Genomic DNA, 23,885 nt, shown 5'->3' on the forward strand with positions numbered 1-23,885 from the left:
ACAATTTTTACTACTGGTATACAGTGCCATTGTCTGACTGGGAATTCAAAGAATATATTGGGAATACAAATACCCTCATTTCTTGCTACTGCCATATAGTGCCAGTGTCTGACTGGGAATTCAAAGAATATATTGGGGTTACGTGCACCCACAATTTTTACTACTGGTATACAGTGCCATTGTCTGACTGGGAATTCAAAGAATATATTGGGAATACAAATACCCTCATTTCTTGCTACTGCCATATAGTGCCAGTGTCTGACTGGTAATTCAAAGAATATATTGGGGTTACGTGCACCCACAATTTTTACTACTGGTATACAGTGCCATTGTCTGACTGGGAATTCAAAGAATATATTGGGAATACAAATACCCTCATTTCTTGCTACTGCCATATAGTGCCAGTGTCTGACTGGGAATTCAAAGAATATATTGGGGTTACGTGCACCCACAATTTTTACTACTGGTATACAGTGCCATTGTCTGACTGGGAATTCAAAGAATATATTGGGAATACAAATACCCTCATTTCTTGCTACTGCCATATAGTGCCAGTGTCTGACTGGGAATTCAAAGAATATATTGGGGTTACGTGCACCCACAATTTTTACTACTGGTATACAGTGCCATTGTCTGACTGGGAATTCAAAGAATATATTGGGAATACAAATACCCTCATTTCTTGCTACTGCCATATAGTGCCAGTGTCTGACTGGGAATTCAAAGAATATATTGGGGTTACGTGCACCCACAATTTTTACTACTGGTATACAGTGCCATTGTCTGACTGGGAATTCAAAGAATATATTGGGAATACAAATACCCTCATTTCTTGCTACTGCCATATAGTGCCAGTGTCTGACTGGGAATTCAAAGAATATATTGGGGTTACGTGCACCCACAATTTTTACTACTGGTATACAGTGCCATTGTCTGACTGGGAATTCAAAGAATATATTGGGAATACAAATACCCTCATTTCTTGCTACTGCCATATAGTGCCAGTGTCTGACTGGGAATTCAAAGAATATATTGGGGTTACGTGCACCCACAATTTTTACTACTGGTATACAGTGCCATTGTCTGACTGGGAATTCAAAGAATATATTGGGAATACAAATACCCTCATTTCTTGCTACTGCCATATAGTGCCAGTGTCTGACTGGGAATTCAAAGAATATATTGGGGTTACGTGCACCCACAATTTTTACTACTGGTATACAGTGCCATTGTCTGACTGGGAATTCAAAGAATATATTGGGAATACAAATACCCTCATTTCTTGCTACTGCCATATAGTGCCAGTGTCTGACTGGTAATTCAAAGAATATATTGGGGTTACGTGCACCCACAATTTTTACTACTGGTATACAGTGCCATTGTCTGACTGGGAATTCAAAGAATATATTGGGAATACAAATACCCTCATTTCTTGCTACTGCCATATAGTGCCAGTGTCTGACTGGGAATTCAAAGAATATATTGGGGTTACGTGCACCCACAATTTTTACTACTGGTATACAGTGCCATTGTCTGACTGGGAATTCAAAGAATATATTGGGAATACAAATACCCTCATTTCTTGCTACTGCCATATAGTGCCAGTGTCTGACTGGGAATTCAAAGAATATATTGGGGTTACGTGCACCCACAATTTTTACTACTGGTATACAGTGCCATTGTCTGACTGGGAATTCAAAGAATATATTGGGAATACAAATACCCTCATTTCTTGCTACTGCCATATAGTGCCAGTGTCTGACTGGGAATTCAAAGAATATATTGGGGTTACGTGCACCCACAATTTTTACTACTGGTATACAGTGCCATTGTCTGACTGGGAATTCAAAGAATATATTGGGAATACAAATACCCTCATTTCTTGCTACTGCCATATAGTGCCAGTGTCTGACTGGGAATTCAAAGAATATATTGGGGTTACGTGCACCCACAATTTTTACTACTGGTATACAGTGCCATTGTCTGACTGGGAATTCAAAGAATATATTGGGAATACAAATACCCTCATTTCTTGCTACTGCCATATAGTGCCAGTGTCTGACTGGGAATTCAAAGAATATATTGGGGTTACGTGCACCCACAATTTTTACTACTGGTATACAGTGCCATTGTCTGACTGGGAATTCAAAGAATATATTGGGAATACAAATACCCTCATTTCTTGCTACTGCCATATAGTGCCAGTGTCTGACTGGTAATTCAAAGAATATATTGGGGTTACGTGCACCCACAATTTTTACTACTGGTATACAGTGCCATTGTCTGACTGGGAATTCAAAGAATATATTGGGAATACAAATACCCTCATTTCTTGCTACTGCCATATAGTGCCAGTGTCTGACTGGGAATTCAAAGAATATATTGGGGTTACGTGCACCCACAATTTTTACTACTGGTATACAGTGCCATTGTCTGACTGGGAATTCAAAGAATATATTGGGAATACAAATACCCTCATTTCTTGCTACTGCCATATAGTGCCAGTGTCTGACTGGGAATTCAAAGAATATATTGGGGTTACGTGCACCCACAATTTTTACTACTGGTATACAGTGCCAATTTCTAACTAGGAATTCAAAATGCGCAAGGCTCCCGGAAAGGGACGTGGACGAGGCCGTGGGCGAGGTCGGGGGAATGGTTCTGGGGAGCAAGGTAGCAGTGAAGCCACAGGGCGTCCCGTGCCTACTCCTGTGGGGCAGCAAGCATTGCGCCACTCCACAGTGCCAGGGTTGCTTGCCACATTAACTAAACTGCAGGGTACAAACCTTAGTAGGCCCGAGAACCAGGAACAGGTCTTGCAATGGCTGTCAGAGAACGCTTACAGCACATTGTCCAGCAGCCAGTCAGACTCTGCCTCCTCTCCTCCTATTACCCAACAGTCTTGTCTTCCTTCCTCCCAAAATTCCGAAGCTTTACAGAACAATAACCCAAACTGTCCCTGCTCCCCAGAGCTGTTCTCCGCTCCTTTCATTGTCCCTCAACCTGCCTCTCCACGTCACGATTCCACGAACCTAACAGAGGAGCATCTGTGTCCAGATGCTCAAACACTAGAGTCTCCTCCATCTCCGTTCGATTTGGTGGTGGATGACCAGCAACCCACCCTCATCGACGATGATGTGACGCAGTTGCCGTCAGGGCATCCAGTTGACTGGCGCATTGTGCGGGAGGAGGAGATGAGACAGGAGTTGGAAGAGGAAGTGGTGGATGATGAGGACACTGACCCGACCTGGACAGGGGGGATGTCAAGCGGGGAAAGTAGTGTGGATGTTGAGGCAGGTGCAGCACCAAAAAGGGTAGCTAGAGGCAGAGGCAGAGGTCAGCAGCTTAGGCGAAGCCAGGCCACACCCGGAATCTCCCAAGATGTTCCAGTTCGTACCCAGCCCCGAAAAACTCCCACCTCGAGGGCACGTTTCTCGAAGGTGTGGAGTTTTTTCAAGGAATGCGCCGAGGACAGATATAGTGTTGTCTGCACAATTTGCCTCTCGAAATTGATTAGGGGCTCTGAGAAGAGCAACCTGTCCACCACTTCAATGCGCCGTCATTTGGAATCCAAGCACTGGAATCAGTGGCAGGCAGCAACGGCAGGACAAAGGCCGCCTGCCGTTCACGCCACTGCCACTGCCTCTGCCTCTGCCTCTGCCACTGCCACTGCTGACTGTGCTGGCGATGCACTCCAGAGGACGAGCCAGGACACCACTTCATCTGCCTCCGCCACTTTGTTGACTTCTACCTCATCCTCCCCTGGTCCTGTCTTATCTCCTTCTCCTGCACCATCAAAGGCACCATCAGGCGTTTCTTTACAACAACCCACCATCTCTCAGACATTGGAGCGGCGGCAGAAATACACTGCTAACCACCCACACGCGCAAGCCTTGAACGCCAACATCGCTAAACTGCTGGCCCAGGAGATGTTGGCGTTCCGGCTTGTTGAAACTCCCGCCTTCCTGGACCTGATGGCAACTGCGGCACCTCGCTATGCCGTCCCTAGCCGTCACTACTTCTCCCGGTGTGCCGTCCCCGCCTTGCACCAGCACGTGTCACTCAACATCAGGCGGGCCCTTAGTTCCGCGCTTTGCACAAAGGTCCACTTGACCACCGACGCGTGGACAAGTGCATGCGGACAGGGACGCTACATTTCACTGACGGCACACTGGGTGAATGTAGTTGAGGCTGGGACTGCTTCCCAAACTGGCCCGGTGTACCTCGTCTCCCCGCCTAACATTCCTGGCAGGGACACGAGAAGAACACCCCCCTCCTCCTCCTCCTCTACCGCCTCCTCCTCCGCCACCGCCTCCTCCTCCGCCACCGCCTCCTCCTCCGCTGTTAGATTGACCCCAGCTACGAGTTGGAAACGTTGCAGCACTGGCGTTGGTAGACGTCAGCAGGCTGTGCTGAAGCTGATCAGCTTGGGGGACAGACAGCACACTGCCTCCGAGGTGAGGGATGCCCTCCTCGATGAGACGGCAATATGGTTTGAGCCGCTGCACCTGGGCCCAGGCATGGTCGTTTGTGATAACGGCCGGAACCTGGTAGCAGCTCTGGAGCTTGCCGGACTCCAACATGTTCCATGCCTGGCCCACGTCTTCAACCTAGTGGTGCAACGTTTCCTAAAGAGCTACCCCAATGTTCCAGAGCTACTGGTGAAAGTGCGGCGCATGTGCGCCCACTTTCGCAAGTCGACAGTAGCCGCTGCTAGCTTAAAATCTCTCCAGCAACGCCTGCATGTGCCACAACACCGGCTTTTGTGCGACGTCCCCACACGCTGGAACTCAACGTTTCAGATGTTGAATAGAGTGGTTGAGCAGCAGAGACCTTTGATGGAATACCAGCTACAAAACCCTAGGGTGCCACAAAGTCAGCTGCCTCAGTTTCACATCCATGAGTGGCCATGGATGAGAGACCTTTGTGACATCCTACGGGTCTTTGAGGAGTCCACAAGGAGGGTGAGCTCTGAGGATGCGATGGTGAGCCTTACAATCCCGCTCTTGTGTGTTCTGAGAGAATCCCTGATTGACATCAGGGATAACTCAGATCACACAGAGGAGTTAGGGATAGCATCCGATCCGTCACAGCTGGAGAGTAGGTCCACACATCTGTCCGCTTCACTGCGTTTAATGGAGGAGGAGGAGGAGGAGGAGGAGGAGGAAGAAGAGTTGTCCGATGATGTGATGGTGATACAGGAGGCTTCCGGGCAACTTCGAATCGTCCCATTGTTGCAGCGCGGATGGGTAGACATGGAGGATGAGGAGGAAATGGAGATTGAACTTTCCGGTGGGGCCAGAGGAGTCATGCCAACTAACACTGTGGCAGACATGGCTGAGTTCATGTTGGGGTGCTTTACAACCGACAAGCGTATTGTCAAAATCATGGAGGACAACCAGTACTGGATCTTTGCTATCCTTGACCCCCGGTATAAAAACAACATCTCGTCTTTTATTCCGGTAGAGGGGAGGGCCAATCGCATCAATGCTTGCCACAGGCAATTGGTGCAGAATATGATGGAGATGTTTCCAGCATGTGACAGTGGCGGCAGGGAGGGCAGTTCCTCCAGTAGGCAACCAAGTTCTCACCGGTCCACACAAACGAGGGGCACACTGTCTAAGGTCTGGGACACCTTGATGGCACCCCCTCGCCAAAGTGCCGCCACGGAGGGTCCTAGTGTCACCAGGCGTGAGAAGTATAGGCGCATGTTGCGGGAATACCTTTCCGACCACAGCCCTGTCCTCTCCGACCCCTCTGCGCCCTACACGTATTGGGTGTCGAAGTTGGACCTGTGGCTTGAACTTGCCCTATATGCCTTGGAGGTGCTGTCCTGTCCTGCCGCCAGCGTCCTATCTGAGAGGGTGTTCAGTGCAGCCGGTGGCATCATCACTGACAAGCGCACCCGTCTGTCAGCTGAGAGTGCCGACCGGCTCACTTTGATAAAAATGAACCACCACTGGGTAGAGCCGTCATTTTTGTGCCCACCTGTGTAAAGCACCCCAACATGAAACTCCATGTCTGTACTCAACCTCTCCAATTCCTCCGCATCCTCATACTCATCCACCATAAGCGTTGCACAATTCTGCTAATACTAGGCTCCCTCCAACATGATTTCCCCCAACTCTGCTGGTTAGAGGCTCCCTCCACCCTGATTTCCACCAACTCTGCTGGTTAGAGGCTCCCTCCACCCTGCTTTCCCACAACTCTGCTGGTTAGAGGCTCCTTCCACCATGAATTTGCCCAAACTGGGCTGTTTAGAGGCTCCCTCCACCATGAATTGGTCCAAACTGGGCTGGTTAGAGGCTCCCTCCACCATTAATTGGTCCAAACTGGGCTGGTTAGAGGCTCCCTCCACCATGAATTTCCCAAAACTTGGCTGTTTAGAGGCTCCCTCCACCATTAATTGGTCCAAACTGGGCTGGTTAGAGGCTCCCTCCACCATGAATTGGTCCAAACTGGGCTGGTTAGAGGCTCCCTCCACCATTAATTGGTCCAAACTGGGCTGGTTAGAGGCTCCCTCCACCATTAATTGGTCCAAACTGGGCTGGTTAGAGGCTCCCTCCACCATGAATTTGCCCAAACTGGGCTGGTTAGAGGCTCCCTCCACCATGAATTTGCCCAAACTGGGCTGTTTAGAGGCTCCCTCCACCATGAATTGGTCCAAACTGGGTTTTTTAGAGGCTCCCTCCACCATGAATTGGTCCAAACTGGGCTGGTTAGAGGCTCCCTCCACCATGAATTTCCCAAAACTTGGCTGTTTAGAGGCTCCCTCCACCATGAATTGGTCCAAACTGGGCTGGTTAGAGGCTCCCTCCACCATTAATTGGTCCAAACTGGGCTGGTTAGAGGCTCCCTCCACCATGAATTTGCCCAAACTGGGCTGTTTAGAGGCTCCCTCCACCATGAATTTGCCCAAACTGGGCTGGTTAGAGGCTCCCTCCACCATGAATTGGTCCAAACGGGTTTTTAGAGGCTCCCTTCACCATGAATTGGTCCAAACTTGGCTGTTTAGAGGCTCCCTCCACCATGAATTGGTCCAAACTGGGGTGGTTAGAGGCTCCCTCCACCATTAATTGGTCCAAACTGGGCTGGTTAGAGGCTCCCTCCACCATTAATTGGTCCAAACTGGGCTGGTTAGAGGCTCCCTCCACCATGAATTGGTCCAAACTGGGGTTTTTAGAGGCTCCCTCCACCATGAATTGGTCCAAACTTGGCTGTTTAGAGGCTCCCTCCACCATTAATTGGTCCAAACTGGGCTGGTTAGAGGCTCCCTCCACCATGAATTGGTCCAAACTGGGTTTTTTAGAGGCTCCCTCCACCATGAATTTGCCCAAACTGGGCTGTTTAGAGGCTCCCTCCACCATGAATTGGTCCAAACTGGGTTTTTTAGAGGCTCCCTCCACCATGAATTGGTCCAAACTGGGCTGGTTAGAGGCTCCCTCCACCATGAATTGGTCCAAACTGGGGTGGTTAGAGGCTCCCTCCACCATTAATTGGTCCAAACTGGGCTGGTTAGAGGCTCCCTCCACCATTAATTGGTCCAAACTGGGCTGGTTAGAGGCTCCCTCCACCATGAATTTGCCCAAACTGGGCTGGTTAGAGGCTCCCTCCACCATGAATTGGTCCAAACTGGGGTGGTTAGAGGCTCCCTCCACCATTAATTGGTCCAAACTGGGCTGGTTAGAGGCTCCCTCCACCATTAATTGGTCCAAACTGGGCTGGTTAGAGGCTCCCTCCACCATTAATTGGTCCAAACTGGGCTGGTTAGAGGCTCCCTCCACCATGAATTTGCCCAAACTGGGCTGTTTAGAGGCTCCCTCCACCATGAATTTGCCCAAACTGGGCTGGTTAGAGGCTCCCTCCACCATGAATTGGTCCAAACTGGGGTGGTTAGAGGCTCCCTCCACCATTAATTGGTCCAAACTGGGCTGGTTAGAGGCTCCCTCCACCATTAATTGGTCCAAACTGGGCTGGTTAGAGGCTCCCTCCACCATGAATTTGCCCAAACTGGGCTGTTTAGAGGCTCCCTCCACCATGAATTTGCCCAAACTGGGCTGGTTAGAGGCTCCCTCCACCATGAATTGGTCCAAACTGGGGTTTTTAGAGGCTCCCTCCACCATGAATTGGTCCAAACTGGGGTTTTTAGAGGCTCCCTCCACCATGAATTGGTCCAAACTGGGGTGGTTAGAGGCTCCCTCCACCATTAATTGGTCCAAACTGGGCTGGTTAGAGGCTCCCTCCACCATTAATTGGTCCAAACTGGGCTGGTTAGAGGCTCCCTCCACCATGAATTTGCCCAAACTGGGCTGTTTAGAGGCTCCCTCCACCATGAATTTGCCCAAACTGGGCTGGTTAGAGGCTCCCTCCACCATGAATTGGTCCAAACTGGGGTTTTTAGAGGCTCCCTCCACCATGAATTGGTCCAAACTGGGGTGGTTAGAGGCTCCCTCCACCATTAATTGGTCCAAACTGGGCTGGTTAGAGGCTCCCTCCACCATGAATTGGTCCAAACTGGGGTTTTTAGAGGCTCCCTCCACCATGAATTGGTCCAAACTTGGCTGTTTAGAGGCTCCCTCCACCATTAATTGGTCCAAACTGGGCTGGTTAGAGGCTCCCTCCACCATGAATTGGTCCAAACTGGGTTTTTTAGAGGCTCCCTCCACCATGAATTTGCCCAAACTGGGCTGTTTAGAGGCTCCCTCCACCATGAATTGGTCCAAACTGGGTTTTTTAGAGGCTCCCTCCACCATGAATTGGTCCAAACTTGGCTGTTTAGAGGCTCCCTCCACCATTAATTGGTCCAAACTGGGCTGGTTAGAGGCTCCCTCCACCATGAATTGGTCCAAACTGGGTTTTTTAGAGGCTCCCTCCACCATGAATTTGCCCAAACTGGGCTGTTTAGAGGCTCCCTCCACCATGAATTGGTCCAAACTGGGTTTTTTAGAGGCTCCCTCCACCATGAATTGGTCCAAACTGGGCTGGTTAGAGGCTCCCTCCACCATGAATTGGTCCAAACTGGGGTGGTTAGAGGCTCCCTCCACCATTAATTGGTCCAAACTGGGCTGGTTAGAGGCTCCCTCCACCATTAATTGGTCCAAACTGGGCTGGTTAGAGGCTCCCTCCACCATGAATTTGCCCAAACTGGGCTGGTTAGAGGCTCCCTCCACCATGAATTGGTCCAAACTGGGTTTTTTAGAGGCTCCCTCCACCATGAATTTGCCCAAACTGGGCTGGTTAGAGGCTCCCTCCACCATGAATTGGTCCAAACTGGGGTTTTTAGAGGCTCCCTCCACCATGAATTTGCCCAAACTCTGCTGGTTAGAGGCTCAATCCACCCTGATTTTCAAAACAAATGTTGGTGCCAACCTCAACTTACTACAAGGGCCAAATTCACTGCTGGTGACAAGCTCTCCTCACTGCAAGTGCCAAATACACATGTTTCAAGGTGTTTTCCTACTGTCAGAGAGGTGGTATTGAGTGTGTAAAGTGTGTAGTTGTTAGGCTGTGATGTTGGGGTAATAGAGGGTCTTTGGTGTGTTAGATGCCCCCAGACATGCTTCCCCTGCTGTCCCAGTGTCATTCCAGAGGTGTTGGCATCATTTCCTGGGGTGTCATAGTGGACTTGGTGACCCTCCAGACACGGATTTGGGTTTCCCCCTTAACGAGTATCTGTTCCCCATAGACTATAATGGGGTTCGAAACCCGTTCGAACACACGAACATTGAGCGGCTGTTCGAATCGAATTTCGAACCTCGAACATTTTAGTGTTCGCTCATCTCTAGTCTCTATGTCAAAACCTCCACCAGTCGCTAGGACTAGAAAGGAGCAGCAGTCCCTCTAGCCTTTCAGTGATTTCTAAAGGATACTTAAAGGTTATGGAGGCTCCTACTGAGGCAACTACTTTATCGGTTATGTGCAGTTTTGCACTATAGAAAAGGTCCCTAAGCCAAAACCTCCACCAGTCACTATGACTAGAAGGGGATGCTGCCAAACAGTAGTCTTTTTAACCTTCACTGAGAGATTTCTGAAGGATAGCTAAAGGCAAGTATAGGTAAAGGTTATGTGATCCTATTGAGACAACTACTTTATAGTATGTGCAGCTTTGAAGAATCGAAGGGTTTCTTAGTAAAGAACTCCTCCAGTCACTAGGACTAAGAAGCATGGCAGTCCTTTAAGCCTTCCCTCAAGACTGGGAACCTACTACAACATGTAGATGCCATTGCTAGCACCTGGCACCAGGGGCATATGCTCAATGTCTGTAGAATACCCAAAAACATTTCAGTGGGCAAAATATGGGAGTTCTGTCTCTGGGACCACCCAAAAACTTTTTACGAGTAATTCTGGAACCCTGTTCCTTTTCAGACATACGTTACTGAGACATTGTTTTCTAAAATTTGGGACAGTCTTAGCAAATTGAAGACAGTAGGCAAGTATACTCTAGACCAGGGGTGGGCAATTAATTTTCCCATGGGGCCACATAAGAAATTGTAACGGTTCTAGAGGGCCATGCGCACCGCAGCAAATTTACCTCCACCCACTTCTCCACTGACGCCGCCCATTCTCAATCATTTTTCCATGTGCCCCACAAAGTAAAATCCTCCTACAGTCACCCTAACATTATACACCCCCACATTACAACATTTCCCTCCAAATGTCCCACAGTATTAAGTCCCTCTCCTGGTGCCCCAGTATAAACCAGCAGAAACTAGAGGGGACATTAAACTGGGGGCAACTAGAGGCAGACATGTCCCCCCTCCAGCTACCCCCCATGGTTTAATATCCTCCTCCAGCTGCCCCAGTTTAATGTCACCCTCCATCTGCCCCCTAGTTTAATGTCCCCCTCCATGTGCATTCAGTTTAACTGCCCCCCTACATCTGCCCCTAGTCCCCCCTCTTGCTCACACATGCTGTCTCTTCTCTCTTTATCATCCAGCAGCCTCCATTGCCGGCAGCTTGCATCAAACACACAGACCCATGTGGCTCTGCCCACTAACGAGTCATAGCCTATCCTGGTGATTGGCTGTGATGACATCATCACAGGTCCTTGAAAAAACTTCCACTAGCTATGCGGGCCGGATAGAAGCAGTGAGAGGGCTGGATGTAGCCCACGGGCCATACATTGCCCAGGTCTGCTCTAGACGGTACCCCATGGTGTATCTTCAGAGCCTACTGGCACCCCTGCTCATCACAATGAATGATGGGACTAAGCAGATAGCGCGAATAGCTAAACATATAGTAGCTATTCACAACTTGTAGATAAAGTTACCTATAACATGGGTGACAAAAGCTAAAAACTTTAACCCATTGTCTCTTTAAAACCAAATTTTTAAAGTAAGAAAAAAAAACGTTTTGGAGGACGACATAGAAATTGTATAAGAATAGTACAGATGATAATTGTCTCTTCTTGCCGCAAAGAGGGAATCGCCTTGTGTTCCTAGTCAGTGTGAAATCTTTGTCAGGTTTCCATTCAGAAATCCCCACCCGGCAGGACAATACCCAGCTCTGCGCGAGGCGTGTGAAGACAGCAAGGGAGCAGTTCTGATATAACCGGGAGGCAAAGTGCAAAAATCCGATATTACAGAGAGCTTTACAGCATAAAAAGCCTCCTAACAAGGAAACTCCTTACAATTCCTGGGATTTGAGCGCCATTGTTATCCGACACACTACACGTGTTGGGGTCGCGGCTCTGATACATTTATTACAAAAAAAGGACGCGGCTAATGAGATTCAGAGCACTGGATTCCTGACGTTTTAGGGGCGAGAAGAGCAGGAGATGTGGGCTAATTGATACATTTGGGTTTTCCTGGCTTCTGCTGACCCCCTACCTATCCTGTTTCACATGTGGTTGCAATCCTCGCTGCCAGCTTGTTCTTTGCTGTGAAACTTGAGATTCATCTCTCTGCAATTCTCACACTTTGTCCCTCTCGCTGTTAGATTTCACCGTGTATATTTTATTAGCTGACACCTTTTACTGGGCTCTAAAAGGACCATCATAGTTATGCTTTATACACCTTTAAGTGAAGATTTATGCATATGGCGCCAACATACTCTGCTGCATGGTACAAAGTCAGGCCCTTTGTCACTAAAGCATTCCTACTCAAACGTTGGACAATTGTAGAAAATTCCATAGCTGGTCTAATACTGAGACTTATGGATCTCCTAAATGTCCGCCCACTGATAGTTATGTTCCTGTCTAGAAAGAGCTTGTCCCCCTCTTCCCCTCTCCCCTCTTTCCCTCTTCCTATTTATATCATGTGCGAGTAAAAGTTGTAGGCAGGTAAGGAAAAATGCTGCAAAGTAAGCAGTGTTAATAATGTATTTCTTATCAATTACCAAAATTAAGTGAATGAACAAAAGAGAAAACTAAATCTCATCAATATTTGGTGTGACCTTTGCACTTTGTCTTCCATCAATTCTTTTTGGTAGTTTTGGAAGGTAGTTGGCCGGGAGGTTGTTCCCACCATCTCGAAAACTAAGCACAAATCTTCTGTGGATGTAGGCTTTCACCAATCGGTCTGTTTCTTCATGCAATCCCAGACAAACTGGATGATGTTGAGATTTGGGCATTGCAAGGGCCATATCATCACTTCCAGGACTGCTTCACCAAGGAGTGGTCACACTGACGCTAGGTTCACACCTGCGTTCTGTTCTCTGTTCTGTGCTTTCCATCTTCTGCATGCAAGAAGACGGAAACCACAGACCGGGTCCGGCCGTGAGCGGCCGTGAGCGTTTTATGCTCTCCGCCGCGAAACCCGGTTTCACGGCAGAGAGCATAAAACGCTCACCGCCGCTCACGGCCGGACAGCTTTCTCACCCATTCAAATGAATCGGTGAGAAAGACTCCTGCAGGTTTCCGTATCTTGCCTCTGTTTTGTGCAGGAAATGGAAACCTGCAGTACGGACACCGGGCGTAGATGTGAACGAGCCCTAAGTTAACGTTTGCTATTTCTGTCTGTCCAAAATTCTGAGCTGAATATTTTCGTAATTTAGTTTCAGAGCTATGTCTTGGTAATCCTTTGCATAGTAGCATGAAGTCACCACTGGAGGGAGCTGAGGAGTTTACTGTATACTGTTTACACAAATGAACTCTATTGTATGAAGTAGTCTTAAACTCTCTCTGGTGAAGCCAAAATGTTATCACTTAACCCTATGTCTCTGCAGAGGATTTGGGACTCTGTATCCAAAAAAACAGAGCCCCCCCCCCCCAAATTATAAGGATAAATTAAGAAATTAATCAGGATGGAATTTTGTATCTAAAAATGACATGGTGTATAAAGGTGGACATTCATTTTAAGAGCAAACATTTGGCTCTGGTCATACAATTTTTTATCATTCGCTTTACGACCAATTATTCAACTTTGAGCATTGAGATAAAGTTAGAACGCCACTAAAGCGCGCTGTATCAGTACCACGTGTGCCGGAGGTACATTGTCATCATCTCCCACGTGTTACATAGAAACACTGACAAGTTAATTGCATCTATTGTGCCTTTGTTTATAAAGATGTGTCACCGAGATGTTAGCTGAGACTTGGAAACATACAACTATCCCTTCATTGGTTTATTGTAATTTGCTTTGTTTCTGCAGTTAATCACACCTCATGCCATCCGCGTACAGACCCCTCCCCGACATATCCCAGGAGTGGTAGAAGTTACATTATCCTACAAATCCAAGCAGTTCTGCAAAGGAACACCTGGGAGATTCATATACACAGGTATGCGTCATGTATATAGTGTTTGTCTTATATCTGCGCTTGGGAGGGAAATTATTTTAAAGGGGTTGTATTATTAAGGGCACTTATCCTCTGTCTACAGGATAGGGAATAAGTGTCAGATTGCTGGGGGTCTCAGTGATAAGGTAAACTGGGGACTGAATCTTTGGCAGTTGCATAGCAGTGGATGGAGTGAATACAAGGACGAGGTAGGGGGTGACTTTTGATTCCCCCCTCCCTTCCGTTGTCCTCAATGCTGTGGGTTTGGGCAGTCAAACCCCCAGCAATCTGACAATTCTGTTATAGTAATTAATTGTATCCACCGTAACATCACAGTTGTGGAGAATTTTTCTTTATAATTTTCTGTTACTCAATTATTCCTCCTAGAAATTTATGGAACACATTGACAGCTGGGTGTTTCCAGTTGGGGTTATGTCCTTATACAGTCTAACACTGTCAGACTGTATAAGGACATGCCCATTTGAAAACAGTAATAGGACCACCCAGTTGTCTTTTTTTAAAAAATAAATTCCTGGTAGGAATAGCCATGTGGGTGGTCACACTGTGGTTTCTCTGGGGGTGTGTTGTATGTCATGCAGTGTTCCTGCCCACTTGGCTTGTAGACCATAATTTGCATTAACATTAAAAGGCCTTATATCTTTAGAATGGCTGAACAGGTTTGGATAAACAAAACACCAATTATAATGGACTTTTTCACATTGGACTTTTCACATCTGGCCTCTTTAAAGTGGCTCTAATATCTGACAATATTCACAGAAATACAGATATACTGTACTATAAACCAATAATGATGGTTTACGTCCCATTCACATGACTTGCAAATGAACAGCTGTGTATACAATGGTCACTGTGGGCAGACAATCCGTCCATAATACATTACAGCTATCTATAGATAGACTAGTTAGCAGCTCTTGTTCTGTATCTACCTCGATCTGCCCCTGGCTGTTCCCTCTTAATAACTGATCAGCCAGGAAATAGAGATCAATCATAGAGGAGCTGAGTCCAACACAAACATATCGACAAACCCAAAGCCAATAACAGCCCAATGCAGAAACTTCATTCATCATCTGAGCGAGAAGACTCAGGAGAGAATAAACCCATTGCCAGTAACTGTCTAGGAGACTGTGCCGAGACCGTGAAGTCACTATATTGTCTCTCCCTGCCCTGAAGATGCGTCATAAGTATTATTAATGATCAGAGACAAAATATGGCATTCATAGCTTTTGGCGCTATAGTTAGATCACACAAGAGCATATATTTGCAATTAAAAGGAATTGTCCACGTGGTAAACAATTTTGTTAACCTTATTAGAGAATTCAGAGTTCATAGAGGAGAGCCCCTGGTTCAGGGTCATTTGTCCAGACCTCTACAGTAAGAACATCTCTTCGCTTTCTACCCTGCCATTCACGGACAAACGATTGATTTGAATGAACACTGTGTAATACTTGTTGTAACCTGTGGTGTCGCTGCAGGGAAATACAACACTTACTGCCGCCTGGTTTCCCCACAGATTTCATCTGATCTGATCTGTGAAGGTCCCAGCAGGGGGACACTTTGAGATCAGCTTTTCATCAAAGAAAGATTCTAAGTAGTGATTGTCCAAAGACAATAACCCTTGATATGTTCATAATTTGAGGCTGATTTTGAGACAGATTCCACCTTAAAATTCCAAATCAGACAGATTTTTTCAACTATCAAAAAAGGAACACCCTCCTTGTTCTGGGATATTCTGCCTGAAACTCCCATTGAAATGAATAGGAGGCAGAGTTGGGTTTTTTTTAAGATTTTGGAGAGGATTTTAAAAATCGGCTTCAATTTTTTTTTCTGCCTGACCATATTCTTCTCGTGAACATACCCTTATAATATTAAAGCATGTTGTATTATGGCAATTTCCAGTAAAGGTGCAAGGTGGAGTAGGGGGTGAGCCTTTGGGAACCCATAAGGTTTTTTTCTTCCTAATATTAGGAGACCACTGTTATAAACAATACATTATAGATGAGGGCCTGGTACAGATTTGGCACTGGGGTCCAGGAGCTTCGAGTTAAGCCTCTGTTCTTGGTTTAGGGCCAATCTTAGGTGAGTACAATGTATTGGGGTCAGTACTTGAATTGGGAGGACCAGTTGTGGTTGTGTACTAGGTGTAATCTGAGGTGATGAAACTACATGGGCACCATGCAAGGACTGCAAAGTGACCGACCAGGGACAGAGCAATGTCTTGGGCTTAGCTATAAAACATGCAACATTCAAAAATTTAACCAGTTGTATCCCCATGTATTGGTATCTGAGAAGGACGTGAAACCCCTCTGCTACATAAAATCTTCAAAAGTGTCACAAATTGACATACAAAGTATATTTGAAAGTTGTATAACTTTTCAGTGCATTCGTCAAACCCAGAATACTCCTTTATTTTTTGTATATATGGTCACAATCACCCACGGTAAGTCCAAAATGCCTCTGACCACTAAGTTCATGTTACAAAATTAAAGTAAGATTTTAATGGATAGATGCTTCAGACTTGACAAAAGTTTCCTAATGTAATACAAGGGTTAATATCTTTCACCTTGGGTTTTTTTTGTGTTGGGCTTAGTATTTTATTTTTTTTTTGCTATGCCACATGAATTAGAGCCTTAACCTGAGTCCCCCACTCTTTAAAGTAATCAGAAAATTTATAGAGCAGCGGATAAAATAATAAAAAAAAGGTTGTAGGGATATCGACCCCGTGAAAATAATAACACGACTCATCTGTAGGAAGAAGAAAAATGAAGCAGTGGAAGGGGGGGTGTCTGGTGCGTGCTGCTGTGTGTATTGATCCAGAGGACAGAAGCACACGTTCTTCTTCTCATTAGCTCTTGGCTCCATGGTCTTGTTACATGGACACCGCAGCGCTCAGAAGGAGGTGGAGAGGGGGGTGGAAGGAAGGATCGCAGCCTCTGACCAAGAAATAGGAAACAGATCCGAAGCAGCCATGGCCAAACTCACTGTCACCTTCCCACTGTGACAGGACGGCTCCTTTTTCATCCTTCCTGACTTGACATAGGGGTAATTATACCACTGACATCCTAACAGCGATTTCCCAGTGGATGAAGCCCCCTGGAATATGTGTCCATCACTCCAGAGGAGACCTGGCCTTTCACAAGGGTCAATGAATAATTGAAGGTTGGCACCAGTTAAATACGCGTTTGGCTCTTGTTTGAGAATTTGACCAACTGTACAATCGCCAATTGCAACCACTCAAATTATAGGTGTCATTCTTCTGCAGGTATAGTCGGCTATAAACTTTACATTCCCTTCCTCCTATCCAAACCAATGAATGCTTTTGGAACTTGGGAAGATATTGGTGCACCGAAAATAAACTAGGATAATGGACAGACTCCATGTAAATTGGGAGAACCTAGAGATTCCATGTAGATTTGGTAGAATACAGAGTTTCTATTCAAAATGGGAGAATATACAGACTCCATGTAGATTTGGAAGAACATACAGATTCAATGTAAATTGTTAAGACATACAGACTCAATTGGGAGAACATACAGACTCCATATCTGCTTCTGTATTGGTGTCCACGGGTCTCCTGTCTACCTTGATAAGCATAGAGTGTATTTTTCCTGATCTCTGTGGGTTCCCAAAGCCCAGTAGGCTCTGGAACCTAACCAGGTTTTGTCTGGTACTAAACCTTGCCTAGAGTGATTATGAAAATGTAGCTTTTTCATCCAAGGGTGGTAAAAAGATTCATTTAAATTTATTAAGACTGGCATTTTCTATGCCAATCATCAGAATTATAAAGATGCTCCCGTGTCGTAAAATTGAGGGACTGGCATAGATTTAAGGTATAGCTCACACTGGTTTTCTGGTGTGACTTAGGCTGGGGCCCTACGGGACGCAAACGCCGCGATTTTCCTGCCACAGAGACGCTGCGGGAAAAATCACGGCGTTGTACAGTGCAGGCAAAGTGGATGGGATTCATGCGAATCCCATCCCCACTTTGCGGAAAAGATCGCAGTGCGGACACACTGCGATTTGCAAAGCCGTTGCGGCTTTGCAAATCGCAGCATGTCAATTATATCTACAGAAACGCCGGCAGCTTTCCCGTAGATATAATGTTAAGAGAAAGTCCGCAGAGGAAAACTCTGAATTTTCTCTTAAAAGCGCTGCGGAAAGAACTGCAATGCGTTCACGCAGTGGTTCTTCCCACAGAGCTTTAGTGCTGCGGATACGGCCCATGGGGCCTTAGCCTTATAGTAAATCTGTCAGGCTGAGGTGTCCCCACCCTGGTCCACTCCATCAGCTTTCTTAAAAAGCGACAAGTTTAGAGAAAGAACAAAGTGACACATCTTTTGCACAAATATGAACTGGCATAGATGCAGTAGAGTATTCATAGGGGGTGCAGAGATAGCAGTAGCTACTGAGCCCTGGACCCTGATAAGGCCCAAAAGTTTTCTCTGTTGCAGAAAATATACCAGTATTCTAAATGGCACAAGGTAGGTATGGACCCCATTACAGACATTTCATTGGAGACCAGGAGCTTCAAGTTACACGTCTGTGTAGATGATATTGTAAATTTCCCCTTTATATGATCCTAACATGGAAATTGTGGGACCCTGGTTGGACCCATCACTATGGAAGCTGTCAACCTAAGCAGGTCTTCATTTTCCTGAAGTATCACATTATGAGAAAGTGGGCCAAGGGTATATTATAAACTACAGGGTTTGTCCAGAACTGGGGCATGTTGTCATCAATGAACACGAGAAAGAAGATTGAATTTTTATTCTTTTGTTCACACCTAGGAAATTTTTTGTTCTAGAGAATATCTTCAGGTGGGGCACCAAGATGCCTCCATCTAGAATAATTTACAAATGTTCCTTCCAAAATTTCTTTTAGTATAGTTGTATGCCACCACAAAAAAAGGCTTCTAATATTCCTTGTAACTTCTTATTTGGTGCCCATTGTAGTCCTCAAGCATTTTGCTACCTGGTCCACCTGGCTTTCCTTCTCTCCTCCATCGCTCGCCTGAAATCTGCAGCTGTTTCCTAACCAGGCACTTTGGACCAATTCTCCTCTAGCACCGGAGCTACAACGCTCACAAATCAGGACCGGCCCTTTACAAGTGTCAAAGACACAGCTGCCGCTTTTAGTCGCAGGTTGAAAACTTAAAAAACCAAATTTGGTTCCTTTTCTAAACAAGCCACAAACCTCAATCTACACTTAACTTCCAAAATGTGAAATTTATGAGGAGAGAAAGCAATAAAACGGTTACAATCTGGCGTTTGGTCCCTGTCTGTCGGCTCCCAGCTGCCCCTTTTCTTGCAGAATGTGGCTGCCCTGAGTTTATTAAAGGTTTTACCACTTCTCACTTCTGCTTTCTGCTAAATGGCGGGGATAAAACATCTAACTGCCTGGAGAGTTGTCTGTGTCACAGCGTGTACATCTGTCTGCCGCATTCTGAGATATAGGGACGTCATCTGAAGAGGCTTCTACTACATGACTAGAAAATGGCCTCAATCTGTTATTTTTTTTTTTTTTTTGCTGACTGCTGTTGTGTGATATAACTGTTCAGCCCTTTTCTTCCTGGGTCGAAAGAATTACTCTCACCATAGAGATGCCACGTACCTTTCCCTTTATACGCACTAGTAAAAAGACTGGTGCAAATGAAAATGATGGCTTTGTCCATGGCAACCACTTGGACCACAATTATCATTTTAACTTTGGGTTTCTGTAAATGTTTTATATGTTTTTGCGTATTTTTAGGACCTTCCTTATGTGTTTGTAGTAGTACATTCTGTAAGGCTGGGTTCACACATGAGTTTTTTGGACCAGAATTTGACGAGGAGGCCGCCTCAGATTCCGGTCCAAAAAACGGCTAGCCGCGACTGGATGCCGATGCACCGCTATCCAGTTGCGGCATTCCGCTCCAGACTAGACCCAAATGAATTGGCCTAGTCGGGAGGGAGGTGTCGCGAAGCGGACATCCCTGAATCAGCCATAAAATCTGCCTGAAGAAAGGGCAGCTTGCTTCTTTTTTCCATGAACAGGAACAAACCGCTCGTGGAAAAAGGAAATGACCGGATCCCATTGATTCCGCGTCAAAATCCGGCCCAAAAAATCCTGTGTGAACCCAGTCTAAAGTAGTATTTTCATCTCATACCTTTCCACCTGAACTCCTATAGATATAAATGGAGAGAATTGCGCATGCGCGGCCACTTCTTCGTTCTCAGGGGACCCCTGTTCTTGAGATAGGTCCAAAGATGGGATCCACCTCTTTAGCCTGTGGCTATCATAAATGTTTAATATGGAAACACCGCTTTAAAGCATACTTTCCAAGATTTAGAATCCAAGGTCTGACAGAATAGTACCTTCCATGTGTGATGTTTGGGTAAGGCCATGCACCCTATGGACTGCAATGCCCCCTTTGGTCATCAAAACGATCCCTTTTGGGCCTCTACATGCCACTTTTTGTGACATAAGCTCTTTTTTAGAACGTTACTGCATATAAAGAGCCTACATCGCAAATAACGTGACTTCCAATCCAGTAAATGCAGGAGTATACCACCAGGCCTTGGGTACTTGCCCACACTTTTGAGTCTAGGAGGTGACCCTTGTTTTTAGGAGCCTCCTGGATTGTCCAGGAAAGTAGACAACTATGCTTTAAAGGGTTAAGAAAAACATGCCCGCTTCCTTCTGATGCCAGACAATGCCACACCTGTCCACAGGGTTTAAGTAGTATAGCAAGACAACCCCATTCTGCTGTAATACCCAACATATCCCATAGACAGATGTGCAGATGTGGCGCTGCCATACCAAATTTTACTATGGGGCCCCATACTTATCTATATAATCAGAGCCCAGCTTTCATTTTTCCAGATCATTTCAACAAATGAAAGCCAGGCCCCTATTGGTTGCTTTGGGTAGCAAAGACAGTTTTACTATTGTTTTGATAAATTAGGCAGATTAACTAGAACTGGTATTAGACAATGGAATCTTAGACTAGACAGTCTAAGGATATGTTCACACAATGGAATTTGGCACTATCAGCTCCAAATTCCACCTGAAACTAGCTTCCATTAATTTCAATGGGAGTCGTCCTTTATCTTCAGGTAAATTCCGCATCATAAGGCTGGTTGCAGATGACCGTGGCTGTGTTCAGTGTGTTATCCATGTATTTCACGGATAGCATATTGACCAGTTCAATGCTATGGGCCCGTACACACGACCATGAATTTCACGATCCAACAGTTTGGGCCGCAAAATATAGAACAGATCCTATTACTGTCCTATTTTGCGGCCCTTGCTTCCGTGGTTCCTATTCCTATGCTGGCCCATGCATGGGTGGCACACGCGGAAAATCCACGTGTGCGACCTGTGCTTTTAATTCACAGCAGGTCGGTTGCACATGATCATCTGCAACTGGCCTAACTCCCATTGAAGTTATCGGAAGTGGAAAATTCCACCTGGAGGGGTGAAATTTGGACAGGTCAAGTGGTCAAAATTCAACTCCAAATTTAGCTGTTTGATAAATATTTTGCATTATAAGAAGGTCTAGTCTAACTTTACACCTCTTATTAGTTAGTTTACTGTATGTCAGAAAAATGCACCAAAATTTGGTGCATAATTTAGGCCCTTTCTCGTAAAACCATGCCCCTTTTTTGTAAAAGTCATAAAAGTGTCTAAAACTGTCAGACAGATTTGGTGCAAATTATGTCAGAATTCTGGTGAATTTTGCTTATTAAATCTCTCTACATACTGTACATTAACACTCTAGGGCCAATTGAATATATCTTGAATATATTTTTGGAGTACAAGAGGCATAATGGCCAACCCTCCTGCCAACATCCAGAAGGCTTCTGGGAAAAGGGGGACCTACTGGAATCCTGGAAGAGTTGGTCTCTCAGGCACCGCAGAAGACTTCCGGAGTCACCCAGTTTCCTGAGTATGGTGACCCTAATACTGCATCATCAGACTCAGTTGGAGACACATTCAGGCCAAGGCTTCATGTAGCAGGCTGCAGCATAAAAGCACTGCGGGAAAAACCATACAGAAACACGTTTTTTCCATGTTTAGGCCACGTGGGGATCCGGCCTCAAAGACACATTCAGGCAGTGCTGCCATAGCATACAAAGGTAGCATGTCAGGGCTCGTTCACATCTGCGCCCGGTCTCTGTTCATGCAGGTTTCCGTTTCCTGCACAAAACTGAGCAGGAAACGGAAACCTGCAGGACTCTTTCAAACCCATTCATTTGAATGGGTTTGAAAGATGTCCGGCCGTGAGCGTTTTTTTTTTAAATCGGACACAGAGTCGGACATGCAGTACTCTTTGTCCGGTTTTAAAAAAACGGTTTCACGGTGGAGAGCATAAAACACTCACTGGCGCTCACGGCCGGACCCGGTCTGACAGCTTTCTGTCTTCTGCATGCAGAAGACGGAAAGCTCAGAACGGACTCCGGGGTGCTAGTGTGAACCCAGCGTCATAAGAACAAAAAGGGACAACAAAAAGGGGCATATTCATGTAAAAAGTAACAAAAAATTGCTGGTGCCAAAAGCATTTTTGTAAAAGTTGACTTGTATGACAGCAGGAAATACACACAGTACAGAAGTACAAGAAGAAAATACAAAAACTCCTTGCAGATGTTGTGTTGGTCGGATACCAAGTCATTACAATATAAAATATAATTCCTTTATTGACACATTAAAGGAGCATATTAGGTGCCAGATTATGAAATGTTTTGGATTATCAGACTCTCATAGATTAGAACATAAAACATACCGTCCTTGTAACATTACAGAGACTCCAGGATGACGGCCAACAAGAAAATGATGACATCAAATTTGCTGCTATCACTTTGTTTTTAATTACAGACGTCTTATAATTGGTTTCCGCTGCTTCTTGTCTTGGAAAATTCCAGATTATTTACATTGGAAAAATTTCTGGACTACTGAATGACAGATTAATGAAATTTTAACACAATTTAGATCATCTTGGCACTAAATACTAATATGTAAAGCAATTGGTAGCTCAATGCGGCAGGGAAGAAGTACTAGTAAACTGTTTGCAGCAGGGAGGAAGTACAAGTACTAAACACGTAGCATATAAAGTCAGATAAATTGGCGCTTCATATGTTTCTAGGAACAAAGCTGAAGATGACGGTTTAATGATTTCACGTCAGACGGTATGAGAGCTGATTAGTAAGTTTGGGTAATTGAGGACCCGGCTAACACAGGCAGACACCCAGACTTCCACTTATCCAGCTTGGTGCCAGTGCCGAGGGGTTAAACAAGGTGTGCAGACAAGGAATTATACCCGCTATTACATGTGTCTCTAGCATGTGTATTCTCACCGGCACGCAGACACTTTCAAAGGCCCGATATATTGTGTCAGTCTTCCACTTTAAACCTCAGAAGCATTACTTCTGATTATTTGGCTTTTAAGTGTCTGCTCTGCGCTCCGTTCTGGGGGAGATGAGATCCAGGAATCAGAAATCAATGCTAATATAATCAGGAAACTGTGGAAGATGCTTCCTCGTGTTACAGAGGCTCCGACATCAGACCATTATATATCACCAGGCCTGGAGGACGCAGAAGGGGGGACAGGAGACCACATAGCTGTTGTCACGAATGGGTGGCAGGTGTGAACGCTTTCTATGTTTCATATGATGTCGCAGAGTTGAATTGACACTTATGTCTTTGAGGTAACCTTCTTCTTTGAGCTGCCCATGGAAATAAATGGAGAATGCTGGAAGTTGTAGTTCCACAACAACTGGAGTTCCGAAGGTTGTTGATCCCTAAACTAAAGAAACATAAATGGTTTAAGTATCTTGATATCTGATGACACACACTGATTCTACTGACTATACTAAGTATAGGGGTTTCCGGGAATTTTTAACCTATGGCAGTCGACTATGCAAGGGCATCACAACAAACCTTATGCACATGATCCATGCACATATCACTCTCTCGCCCACTGATCACACATTTATCCTTGGGATGGGCCATAAATTAAAAATTCCTGGACAACCCCTTTAAATGTAAAGGTGGGGTTAATGCTGTGACATTATATCTCATGATTGACCTGCAATAGGACAATTGCCCAAAATCCAATACTGTTTGATCTACAGTCATAGGAAAGGTGCAGTCCATCAATCATGGAGAACCCACTTTTG

At 45.7% G+C, this 23,885-nt stretch overlaps 1 protein-coding gene across 4 annotated transcripts in view; it reads left to right on the plus strand.

Annotated features, from left to right (window-relative positions):
- Positions 1-23,885, plus strand: part of EBF1 (EBF transcription factor 1) — a 315,242-nt gene that overhangs the window by 252,342 nt on the left and 39,015 nt on the right. For all 4 annotated transcript variants that reach the window (XM_075274868.1, XM_075274870.1, XM_075274869.1 and 1 more), the window contains exon 10: positions 13,590-13,716. In XM_075274868.1, coding sequence (XP_075130969.1) covers positions 13,590-13,716 — 127 coding nt within the window. The remainder of the gene's footprint in view (positions 1-13,589; positions 13,717-23,885) is intronic.

This window comes from Leptodactylus fuscus, chromosome 5 (assembly GCF_031893055.1).
Source record: "Leptodactylus fuscus isolate aLepFus1 chromosome 5, aLepFus1.hap2, whole genome shotgun sequence".
NCBI classification, from domain to species: domain Eukaryota; kingdom Metazoa; phylum Chordata; class Amphibia; order Anura; family Leptodactylidae; genus Leptodactylus; species Leptodactylus fuscus.